Source organism: Diabrotica virgifera, chromosome 5, assembly GCF_917563875.1.
Source record: "Diabrotica virgifera virgifera chromosome 5, PGI_DIABVI_V3a".
NCBI lineage: Eukaryota > Metazoa > Arthropoda > Insecta > Coleoptera > Chrysomelidae > Diabrotica > Diabrotica virgifera.
The window spans coordinates 247,443,805-247,456,423 of NC_065447.1; the positions used below are offsets into that span (position 1 = coordinate 247,443,805).

The 12,619-nt window shown below is 31.2% G+C and overlaps 1 protein-coding gene across 3 annotated transcripts in view; it reads left to right on the forward strand.

The window, feature by feature from the left end:
- LOC126884774 (protein held out wings) overlaps positions 1-12,619 on the forward strand; it is a 383,705-nt gene that overhangs the window by 339,702 nt on the left and 31,384 nt on the right. For all 3 annotated transcript variants that reach the window (XM_050650997.1, XM_050650998.1, XM_050650999.1), the window contains exons 5-6: positions 1,729-1,831; positions 5,601-5,930. In XM_050650997.1, coding sequence (XP_050506954.1) covers positions 1,729-1,831; positions 5,601-5,930 — 433 coding nt within the window. The remainder of the gene's footprint in view (positions 1-1,728; positions 1,832-5,600; positions 5,931-12,619) is intronic.

Consider the following 12,619-nt stretch of genomic DNA (forward strand, 5'->3'; position numbering starts at 1 on the left):
CGTTTCTTAAACTTAAGGGCCCTTGTTAGCATATGGTTTGTATATTAAATGTGAATTTTAAATGACTAATGTTATTTCGCTTTGAGAAAAGTTATTAAAAATTTAGCAAAAATAGTAATTAAAGCGTATCGCTATATGTTGAAAATTGTTATGATATACTGAGTTCATTCAACTGCAATATGTGAGGTTAAATCTTCCTGTCCTTAAATTCCAACCACGTGTGAAGAGTTCTGTGTTGCCCTGGGTAATATCCAGGAATATTTGAAACATCACTAAATATTATTAAAAATATGTACCTAATATATCATAACAATTTTCAACATATAAATGGTTTTTACCCGAAACATTTTGGTGGCTCAGGCATACACATTATTGGCTTTTATTAACACTGATGATGGATTTTTTAATCTTAAAACGTTCTGTGATCTAATGCAACCCTTATGGACATTTTGGATATTAGTGCACCCTAATATGTCTGTGTAGATTTTGGCATTGGATCCGACCATCACTTGTAACACCGTTGCCGTATCCTCTATTTTTTCATACTATCACGTTACAATTTTTTGTGATATTATACACGAGCGGGACACCCTCAAAAGAGCGCTTAGTTTTCGAGATACTGACCACGGTGGGGTGAATGGCTAATTTTATTCATACTTTATATTTTCGAAGGTGCTGAAAACGAAAATGAGGTTTATTTTAAGTTTATGTGGGGGAAAATTGTCAAAATCGCAATTTTAACCTAAAAATAAAAAAAAATGAAATCACGTTTTCTGCGTTTACCTCGCTACAACTCTGTTCCATTTTAATATTTTTCTGAAATTTTTACAGTATATAGCTCTAACATTTCTGAAGACAAAGGTACCTGCTTCAAGTTTTTATTCTTATCACGATAAAAGTTATGAATTTTTCAAAAAAAAAGGTGCGGATTTGTGCATTGCAAAGTTTAATCGCAAAAGTTGTTTGACGAAGTTTAAAATTTAGCTTCTTAATCACGTTTATTTGAAAGTAGAGAGTACAAAGAAGTTTTCTGGTAAGTTTTAGATAAAAATGTTTAACAGAAAAAAAATAGTGCAACTTTTAATGTCGACATTAGAAATCCCCAATATAACGCTTATTTTTTGGGGGACAGACAATCTAGGTCTAATTTCTCATTTAGTACTATCCTTGGATTATAAGCTTTCATTTGACACCTCATTTGTCATTCTACCTAGTATAATGACGGAGAAGTAAACGTTCTTATTCTATTATTCTTGTAGGTACATTTAACATTGATTGAAATTATTATAGAAATGGCATGGCAACACTGTGACGCACAAATTGTGCGTTCAGCTGTGCGTTACATAGGGTGCACTAATAACCAAGATGTCCACCCTTATTTAGGAAATTTTAATTATACCTACCTTTTACAAAGGATCTAGTATTTTTGTGATTTATGGTATACAGCCAGCTACAGGAATTTTAATTTCCTCGTGGATTTTTGAATCATGTTTTGTTCAACCTTGTCCAACTATTGTTGGTGGACTCTTCTCTGTTGTCTGCTTTGTTATTTGGTATACAGCCAGCTACAGGAATTATGGTATACAGCCAGCTACAGGAATTTTAATTTCCTCGTGGATTTTTAAATAATTTTTTGTTCAACTTTGTCCAACTATTGTTGGTGGACTCTTTTCTCTGTTGTCTGCTATGTTATTTGTTTTTTTAATATCTGTTTTCTTATATTTGTAGCAAGCCGATGGTGAAGATGAACTGAAGAAAAGGCAGTTGATGGAACTAGCTATAATAAATGGAACATACAGAGATTCCACATCAAAAGCGGCGGCCGTAGCAGGTAAATATTCAATTTTCTTTTATTTCTGCACGTCACTCAATCTCTAAAAATCATATGAACAAGCTGAATTTTGCTGAGAATGTCAATCTTGAATCTTGGACTCCAAAAAAGATGCAAAAAACTTTGCCACTTCTACCTCGGTCTTACCTATAAACCCCCATCGTAGGAGGAAAAAGGAAAACATCGATTTACAAAAAAATCTTTACGCCGTCGTAAAAAAAATGTTTCAAACAAGAAATGTAACTGTAAAACTACTGCAGAATGATGCGCATACCATAGACTGCACATCGCACAAATTATTCAATACTAGAAGAACTTAACAAAAACTTACTCACCACAACTATACCCTATTCCACGAACATACGCCTGTTTTGGATTACTTCGACAACGAATATTTTACTGTGCAAAATAAGAAGAACGAAAGTAAATTGCAAATTACATTGTTGTTTATTGGAATAATTATTAGAGCCATTTACTTTCGTACTTCTTATGTTGCACAGTAAAATATTCGTTGTCCAAGTAATCCAAAACAGGCGTATGTTCGTGGAATGGCCTCTATCAACCAAAATATACTGAGATATTTTGGACATATAATTAGAAGAAGAGAAGGCATGGAACGATTGATAGTTGAAGGCAACGTAGCGGGCAAAAGATTTAGATGAAAATCACCAGTACGATGGTCGGACCAGGTAAAAGACCTGACGGTCGTTGTTTTAATTCTCCGAAGCAAAACAACGCGTACAGGAGAGATAATTGGACAGAAATTGGTAACAAATTACATGACGCCGCTACATCCTTATGAAGAAGAAAAGAGAGAGAAGGAAAATATGCAAATATGACGAGAATATGTCATAATTGAGTAAGAAGTACTCACGTACAAGAAGTGGCTTTAGATAATCAAATTATGAACGTCCTAAAAAACTCAATCAATGAACGTCTCTCATAGGGCTTTTCATCGATTGTCATTTGTTTCGAGCTTCTGTCATATGTTGTATGATCTGTGTATAATATTAATGTACACGGATTATATGACATATGACAGAAGCTCGAAACAAATGATTGTGAATGAAAAGCCCTATACAAAGACACCGATTTTATCTTAGAGAGACCAAACAATAATAAAAATTTATTATTTTTTTTACAAAATATTGTATACAGGGTGTTTCATTGGGAAAGTAACATACGTTAACTACAGAAAGAGGACACTTAGGCGGTCTCAAAAATACCATACTTAATGGGTCTTACTCTATTAATAACAAAGATACTGAGTGTTTTATCTATTTTGCCATTTTCTTAATTGGTTCATAACTTTTTAACCACACTGTATATTTATTTTATATTTGGCACGCAAATATCGTTTAAGGTGTACAATAAATTAGTTTATTTACAATTGTAAAAAATCCAGGTCCGGATTAAAAAAAATTGGAAAAATATTCCAACCCAAAAACAACACCCTGTACATTCAATTTTTTTAAAATGGATTTTTCATTTGAAAAGATAATGAAAAACTATATTTAGTGGTATACTTTGAATTTTTGGCAAAATGATTTTTCTGGTCAAATTTTGAATTTAAATTCTCAAATTATGTGAATTTCGAGAGCTCTAAGTAGAAAAAAATTGAAATACAGCTTACAACTTGTCAACCGCACTGTATATTCATTTTATATTTAACACGCGAATATTCTTTTAGGTGTCCAATCAATTAATTTATTTACAAATAAAAAAATCCAGGTCCGCATTAAGAAATATTGTATAAATGTTCCGACCCAAAAAAACACCCTGTATATTAAATTTTTTTAAAATGGATTTTGCATTTGAAAAGAGGATGAAAAACTAAATTTAATGGTATACTTTGAATTTTCGGCAAAATAATTTTTCTGGTAAAATTTTGAATTTGAATTATGAAATTATGTGAATTGCGAAGCTCAAAGTAAAAAAAATTAAAATATGATTTAATGTTAATTAATACCATTATTTAATCTAAATTGGTAAAATATTAACATTTTGACACATAACAGTAATTTTTGATGGTGGTAATTTTGAATAAGTACTTTAGTTTTGAATAGTTATGCTGCAAATTTTCTCTGTTTTGTTATAATTTTTAGATACTTTGTTGATTAAAGTGATGTATTTTTTATTGACTCTTTATTATTTATTCATTATTTAAAGATGAATATTCGCCATAAACTATTTGTCACAGATAATATAAAAACACTGAAATGTTTTTACATTTTACCAATTTAGATTAAATAATGGTATTGGTTAAAATTAAGTCGCATTTTAATTTTTTCTACTTAGAGCAAGCTCTCGCAATTGACATAATTTCAGAATTCAAATTCAAAATTTTATCAGAAAAATCATTTTGCCGAAAATTCAAAGTATACCAGTAAATTTAGTTTTTCATCCTATTTTCAAATGCAAAATCCATTTTAAAAAAATTTAATATACAGGGTGTTTTTTGGGGTTGGAAAATTTTTACAATATTTTTTAATCCTGACCTGGATTTTTTATAATTGTAAATAAAATAATTGATTGGACACCTGAAAGAATATTCGCGTGTTAAATATAAAATAAATATACAGTGCGGTTAACAAGTTGTAAGTTGTATTTAATTTTTTTTCTACTTAGTGCTCTCGCAATTCACATACATAATTTCAGAATTCAAATTCAAAATTTGACCAGAAAAATTTTGCCGAAAATTCAAAGTATACCACTAAATTTAGTTTTTCATCCTCTTTTCAACTAAAAAATCCATTTTAAAAAATTTAATATACAGAATGTTTTTTGGGGTTGGAACATTTTTACAATATTTTTTAATCCAGACCTGGATTTTTTATAATTGTAAATAAAATAATTAATTGGACACCTGAAAGAATATTCGCGTGTTAAATATAAAATAAATATACAGTGCGGTTAACAAGTTGTAAGTTGTATTTAATTTTTTTTTCTACTTAGAGCTCTCGCAATTCACATAATTTCAGAATTCAAATTCAAAATTTGACCAGAAAAATCATTTTGCCGAAAATTCAAAGTATACCACTAAATTTAGTTTTTCATCCTCTTTTCAACTAAAAAATCCATTTTAAAAAAATTAATGTACAGGGTGTTGTTTTTGGGTCGGAACATTTTTCTAATATTTTTAATCCAGGCCTGGATTTTTTACATTTGTAAATAAATTAATTTATTGTACACCTTAAAGGATATTTGCGTGCCAAATATAAAATAAATATACGGTGTGGTTAAAAAGTTATGAACCAAATAAGAAAATGGCAAAATAGATAAAACACCCAGTATCTCTGTTATTAATGGAGTAAGACCCATTAAGTATGGTATTTTTGAGACCGCCTAAGTGTCCTCTTTCTACAGTCAACGTATGTTACTTTCTCAATGAAACACCCTGTATATGTACAGTGAGTACGTTTTTCTGTTTTCTTACAGTAAAATGAATTTTGAATTAAATAAATTACATAAATTCTTCTTTTTGTGTCAATGAAGTTAATTAAATTTTTTTTTTTGGCACCCTGTATAAATAATAATGTTAATGCTTATATTATTGAATAGCGAATTGAATATCCTTTCAAATGAGCTATCACACGACCCCTATTCTTATTAAAAAATCATCATAATATTTAAAAATAAAATCGACCTGTTTTGGGATTTATTTCCAAAATCGCCCATCCACGAAAAAATAAATTAATTCCAACCTTTACGTGCTCACTGTATATTTAACAGTCTTGATGTCGTTGACAGTATACTAATATGTTAGTAGAATTTTTGATTCCAGCCTGCGATGAAGAATGGAGGCGGTTAGCGGCATCGGCCGTCGAAACCCAGCGCCTTCTCTCGCCCGCCATGCCCGGCCTCACCACTTCGTTGAGGACTCCCACAGCACCCTTGGGCGCTCCCCTCATTCTCTCACCCAGAATGTCGGTGCCCACGACGGCAGCCTCCATCCTGAACGGCTCTGCGCCACCCGGATCGCTCCTCTCGCCCGGGGACCCGCACGGACTCATCTACGCCCCCTATGCAGACTACACGAATTACGCCGCCCTTGCAGCGTCCCCCCTCTTAACGGAATACACCACTGCTGATCATTCGGGTGGGTTGTTCGCCCGCTAATTTTTTTTTATAATTTTGGCGGGTCGTACTTTCTTTATTAGTACTTAGAATCAGTTGAAGGGGCTGTGTAATCGAAGATGAAAGAAGAGTTGCTTACCATTCGAAATTTCCTGTTTCGCCTGATCAAATTTCTATATTTCAGTCCAGGTTTCAAAGATATATCTGTTTCACTAATATGTTATGACAATTGACAACTTTTCAGGATAGCCAACTTAAATTTTGACGTGAGGCTACAGTAATCACTAATATGGTATGACAAATGACAACTTTTCACGATAGCCAACTTAAATTTTGACGTTAGGCTACAGAAATCACTGATATAGTATGACAAATGCCAACTTTTCAAGATAGCCTACTTAAATTTTGACGTACACTAGCGTCCTTCAGCAATGACCGTCCAATAAAATTTGGATTGTTTAAATATTGCTTTGAAATATACAAGGCAGTATGCGGAAATGATTCAAAATTTGCAATAAATGAATCACAATTTTGGATTGTGATTGTGATCAACAGGAAAAATTTTGTCAAATTATGCAATTTTGCCGAAAATTCAAACTTTTCAGGCCAGCCAACTTAAGTTGTGTCGTATAATTACGTCATTAATGTCAGTAATGGCAATTGACAATCAAATGAAATGTGGCTCATGGTTTAGAAATTGATTTGTAAAATATATGGTGCTGTTGAAATACGACGTGACGTAAGTCAAAACTTGCGTGTGCTATAGGTTATCTATATATAAGCAGTCATGGACAAGTATATCCATTTTTCAAACTTAAGAAGTATATTAAGCTTTAAAGGCATAGGCACAAAATGTCGTCAGTCAAAATGTTCAATGTGTTTTAAATGGATTCATTTTTTTCGAATCATGAGAAAAGTAACAAGTATTTTTGAAAAATTTAAATGTAGAATGAAAGATTACATTATTACGGAGGGTGGAAAGTCCCTGAAAACTTCTATAATGTTTATTTTAATAAGTTACAGTGGTGAAAATAAAAGGGAAATTTTTAGTGTGATTTTTAATTGCAAATATTTTATTCAAAAGAAACTTTTTATTTATTTTAAGGGACTTTCGGCCCTCGGTAATAACATAGTCTTTAATTCTGCTTTTAAATTTTTCAAAAGTACTTATTAGTTTTCTCAGGATTCGAAAAAAATGAATACATGCCTTTTCCCTTAAGGTTTCTTAAACCTTATAGAATATAGAAGCTTAAAGGTTACTATTTCAACAATTTCTTATTCGAATACACATAGTTTCAGTATATCATCGACATATTTGTCTTCAACTTTTGTTAAATTGAGCTCCGTTGTATTAAAACCCTTATAAAATGAGTATCTTTTTACGATTTAGGAGATTTGGATCAGGCGAACCAGGAAATATAGTATGCATGGCCTTTTTAAGAATACTTAGCTATTTGTTATTGGTAGATTTTTAAAAGTTTGATGTCCATCGAAAAAATTTTTTTATTTAATGGTATGGAAAATGGAATTGACATGATTGGAATTTTTTATCGAGTGCCATTTGGAATGAAGGATAAGATACTTAATGAGACAATGCTTTTTAGATAAATATATCGATTAGGCAAACGTACAGGAAGAAAGACGAAACTTCTTTTCATATTACTATGTTAGGTTCACCAAATACATTTCTACAATTGACTGTTTTCATGTAAGAACCTCTTGAGTTAACCTTTTCTGAACAATAGTTGATACTCTTGTGAATTCTCCATGCGTTTATGGACATTGTTCTTGCATTTATGAACATTTGCCACCAAATACCTGATTATAAAAAATATCACACACACTTAAGAATTTGTCATCTGCTGCTGAACATTTTCCATGCATTTATGAATGTTTTCCATGCAATAGCTGCTTATGAACACATTTCTATGTATATTGTGAACATTTATCCATGTATCTGTGATCAATTAATTTGAAATTATTATTTGCGTTCGCGGGTGCAGTGGACAAATTGTCGCCGACAATTTCTAACCTCACTTAATATAAATAATACCGTTAATATAGATAAATATACAAGGTATATTTACTTTTAATTAATTGTAATAACTAATTATTAAATTATACTAGGTAAATATACCTTGTATATTTATTTAGTAACGATATTATTTATATTATTTTAAAGTACGCATGCGTTTTCTGACAATTTATCAAATTTTCTGACAATTTCAGGTTAGCGCGAACGCAACTATAGTCTGCAAAAAAGGTCACTTCTGCTTGTATATGTACAGTGCTTGTGAACATTTTTCAATTTGTTTGTGAACCTTTTCCATGACATAATTACTTGCAAAGTTTTTCAATATTTCTATGAATATATATGTAATATGTATACGTTATCATTTTTCATACATTTTTCGACAATTTACTTATAATAAGTGCTTGTGAACAATTAGCTGGGTGCTTATGCATTTCTATGTTTAAATATTATGTCTTAATGTGTTTGTGAACATTTTCCATGAACTCATTGGTGTCCATGTAATAACTGCTTGTGAATATTTTCCATGTGTTCATAAAGATTTCTTTCGTGCATTTGTAATCAGTTATCTAAAAATTCACTTGTACTTTACTTGCTTTTTCATGTACCTGTGACTTTTTGTTTATATATGACCATTTTTCATACATTTGTGGAAAATTTCCATGCAATAAGTGCTTCTGGACAATTAACTTGTTGCTTAAGCATTTCTATGTTCTTGTGAACATGATTTAATGTTAATGCATTTGTAAACATTTTCCGTGAAATAATTGCTTTTGAACATCTTCCTAGAACCTGTGAACACTTTTCCTAATAATAATGAACAATTTCCATGTGAACATTTGCTTTGCGCTTGTGAATGTTTATGGATGCTTTGCACTTTGAATATTTCTGAAAAAAGTATTTTCATAGAATCGTGTACATTTGCAATATGTTTAAATCAAATTAAAATTTTATTTTAACACTACCAGTGACCGGATATTTTAATAAAAGCTTTAAAATAATTACCAGTGATATTATACAATATCAGAAAAGCTTTATTTTTTAAAAAAATTCCATCATGTCAACCATTATTTTCTTTTTCGGGGCAAGAGAACAAAATTGTTCTAAATATGGCTTCCTTCTTTTTGGTCTTAATTAATTGAGTGTCCTGATCTTCAGAATATCGATAATAAAACTGTTATAACCAGTATTAAAATAGTTTTTATAAATTAAGGTTGTTCTATTTAACTTCAAAAGAAGTTACGTCAAATGTCAAAATTTGGCAGCGGTCAAACGTCAAAATGTAGCGTTTTCGGACAAAGTATTGATTTTCATGAATAACAAACTAATGGGACATTCAAGAAACCGATTAAAACCAAAAGGAAGTGTACGGGCTTAGTTTTTGTAGGTTTGGGTATCTATAATAATAGAAAATATTTAATTTCTGCAAAAAATTGAATGTTTTTCGAACTCCCACGACCCCTTGTAGGTTTCTCGAATCTACTCAGTTACTATTTTGACTTTTTTGAAACATTTCTCGTACTATTTCAGACCATTAAAGATAGAAATAGAAAAAAATCGATGGTAATTAGTCGCAAATTATTTTATTACAATATTTTTACATTTCTGTGATACTTAACCGCTAGGCAGATGTCAATGTACCCGGCGTACATGACAATCTGGGAAAAAGAGGATTTTACTTTTCAATTTTTTTTTATCTTGCAAGTCATAGCACTTAGGTATATTTTAATTTATATATATTTTATGTGAGACTATTTCAAGGCTTCAGACGCGTTACAGGTCTTACTTATTCACCAGGAGGAGTCAAAGGGTCACTAGGTTGTCAAAATATAGATTTTATGGTTTTTTTTATAGCAAAACTGCACTATACAAGAATATACAAGAAACGAAAAAGAGGTAGATTGTATACCAAATCTTAACAAGAATTAAAGTAACAATGGAAGAGAGAGCCACAGTTGAAGATGTGGCAACATGTGACAGATGACACGTAACCAAATGTCAAATAACGTTATGATGTAAGAGAAGCAATATCTAGGTCATATAATGACAAATGCAGGAATAAAGGAAAGAAAACATAGCAAAGGAAGAAGAAAACTATTATGATGCTTAATTTGAACATCTGGTTGCATTTTACCTCTAGTAGACTGCTTAAAAAGCAACAGTTACAAAGGTAAAAATCATTATAATCGTAGCTACTTCTGAAGAATAAGATACTTCTACTAGAAAGCGTAACAATATCAAAGGACTTTTTTATATCACTCAAAACTGCTTTATTAATAATAGAGAAAAAGTAGTATAATCTAAGATAAGATAAAATGTTGTTCTCTGTTTAAAATCGACGTCAAAATATGACAGTTGACACAATGTTGAAATAAAAAGACGGAAGATAATTGAAAATTACATATAACGCATGACACACTACCTCTAAATCACTAAATCAAGAACAATTGACAAGAAAACACCTGACAAATTCATTGTGGCATTAAAATAGTCTTATTTAAAAAGGATGTGGCTTCAAATGTTACCTGTATAGACAGTTTTACGCTTATCGGTGACTACAGTGTCACAGAAGATAAAACATATTCTACTTATATCGAGTTTTTGTTCAATCTACTGTTCTCTGTTTAATATTAACAGCAACTTACGATATATGGCAGAAATATTGAAAAAAATTGACAGATGTCACAGAACGCAAGACAGATGACACTTGAAACTTGAATGGTGACGTCAAACCTGTCTTACGTCAAACATATGATACTGATGGCCAGTGGCACTTTTACCCTTCTCGTTAGAACAATAGTCAGTTGTTTTCACTGTTTTAAGTTTATGTTTAAAAATATCCGTTATTTAAATAATATATTTTATATTTTTCTGTACATATTTTTTTAATTTTTACTTTTTTCAACTCACCCGCTTATATCGAAATTCTTTTTTTTTAATTGTGTATAGACAAAAAGCATTTATATTCTTACTTTAAGATATTTATTTCAAAGTAAGATTTTCTTTTAGTTATCAATTTAGTAGATCAAAGTAGGTGTATCGATTTTTTTAAGAATATTAGTGTTAAATTATATATCTTGAAGCTTTATATGTTTTTCAGTAGCTACAAAGTAGTGTTTTGTAGGGAATTGTAGGTTGGGGACGTTTTCAACACTTGACGTTACTCAAAAGAACTTTTGTAATATACAAAGTGATTAATTATACCCTGGTCTTAATATTTTTGTTGGCAGGGGAGATACAGAAAAAAAATATAGAAAAATTGTGGAAAAATTATAGTCGCATTTTTCAATTTTTGTTTCAAATATATAGGGTGTTATATAAAGTCAGAACAAGGAAATAAATGAATATTGTTGACGGAACACCCTGTATATTACATTAAATTTTTAATGTTTGTCATTGTTCTCATTCTATGTAAAATATTTCCTTTTCATTTCTTTTTCAATTAATTTGAGCTTCATATAGTTTTTGAACGGGGAATTGAAGGAGAATCAGTCTACTTTTTGGTTTTCTTTAGGATTTTTCAATCGATTGATTAATTTATTGCTTTTCAGATGTTTTTGCTTTAGTTCGTATTTTCCGATAGGCTATAGAACTCTGTTTTGTCAGTCAAAAATCTTTTGTTTTTCATGACTTTATTGCGAAGATTCTTTCGATTTTCCATACATTAGTTCTTCTAATTTATTGTCGATTCTTGTTTTGTTATATTCTGTTTGTTCCGAGGTGTTCACGGAAACACATAAATAAAATAATATTAATAAAATGCAAACAACTGTCAATAATATATTTATTTATTTTTGGTAAAAAAAGGCGTGCTTTGTTTTTATCTCATAAGGGTTTGTTATTCTTTTGCCCAGCGAGGGGTTTATGACCGACCGACGCCTGCTGGGTTGTGTGAACCGGCTGGAGGCTGTGTATCGACTGAACTAGACCACAAACACTAATCTGTCACCATGTGGTTCTACCATATGGCCAGACAGGCGACAATCTATTAGATCTGGCGTTTTAAAAACTGAAAACATTTCTGTGGTTTTTAAGAAGTTGACATAAAGAGGGCGGCTAATCTGGTACCGATAAAAATAGTGAAATAGTAATTGAAGCGTGTCGCCACATGTTATTTATCCTTTACTGTTGGTCCCAGTGAGATGAGATGAGTACCAAAGAGATTCCAGTAAGAATAGAAGAACGACAAGGATGTGTACTATCCCCTCATGTACTTTTTAATATGTGCTCAGAAGAGACGTTTAAAGAGGCACTAGAAGACATCATTGAAGGAATATCAATTAACGGAATAGTAGTGAATAATCTCAGATATGCAGACCATACAATACTCCTTGTGGACAGCAGAGAACAGCTGCAGATTTTAGTTGATCGCAGTACGCAGTATGTCCAAGATATATGTGGTCTACATTTTCAAAACTGACGTCAGTAACAAGATTAGCTCATTATTTTTGTTTTCTGAAGATTCATTTTGAGACCTATTTTATTTGACTGCTGGTTTAATGACTCGAACGTACACCATCAATGTTTAGACCTTTTTCGTCCAGTCGAGCCGTTTGAATACATTTTCCAATGCTAAGGTAAAAAGCTTTGAAATAGTATCACCTTGTCTAATACCTTTACCAAGGCGTATTTTTTCGGTTTTTTCGTCTTCATTGATTTTGATGTGGAATGTGGCCTGC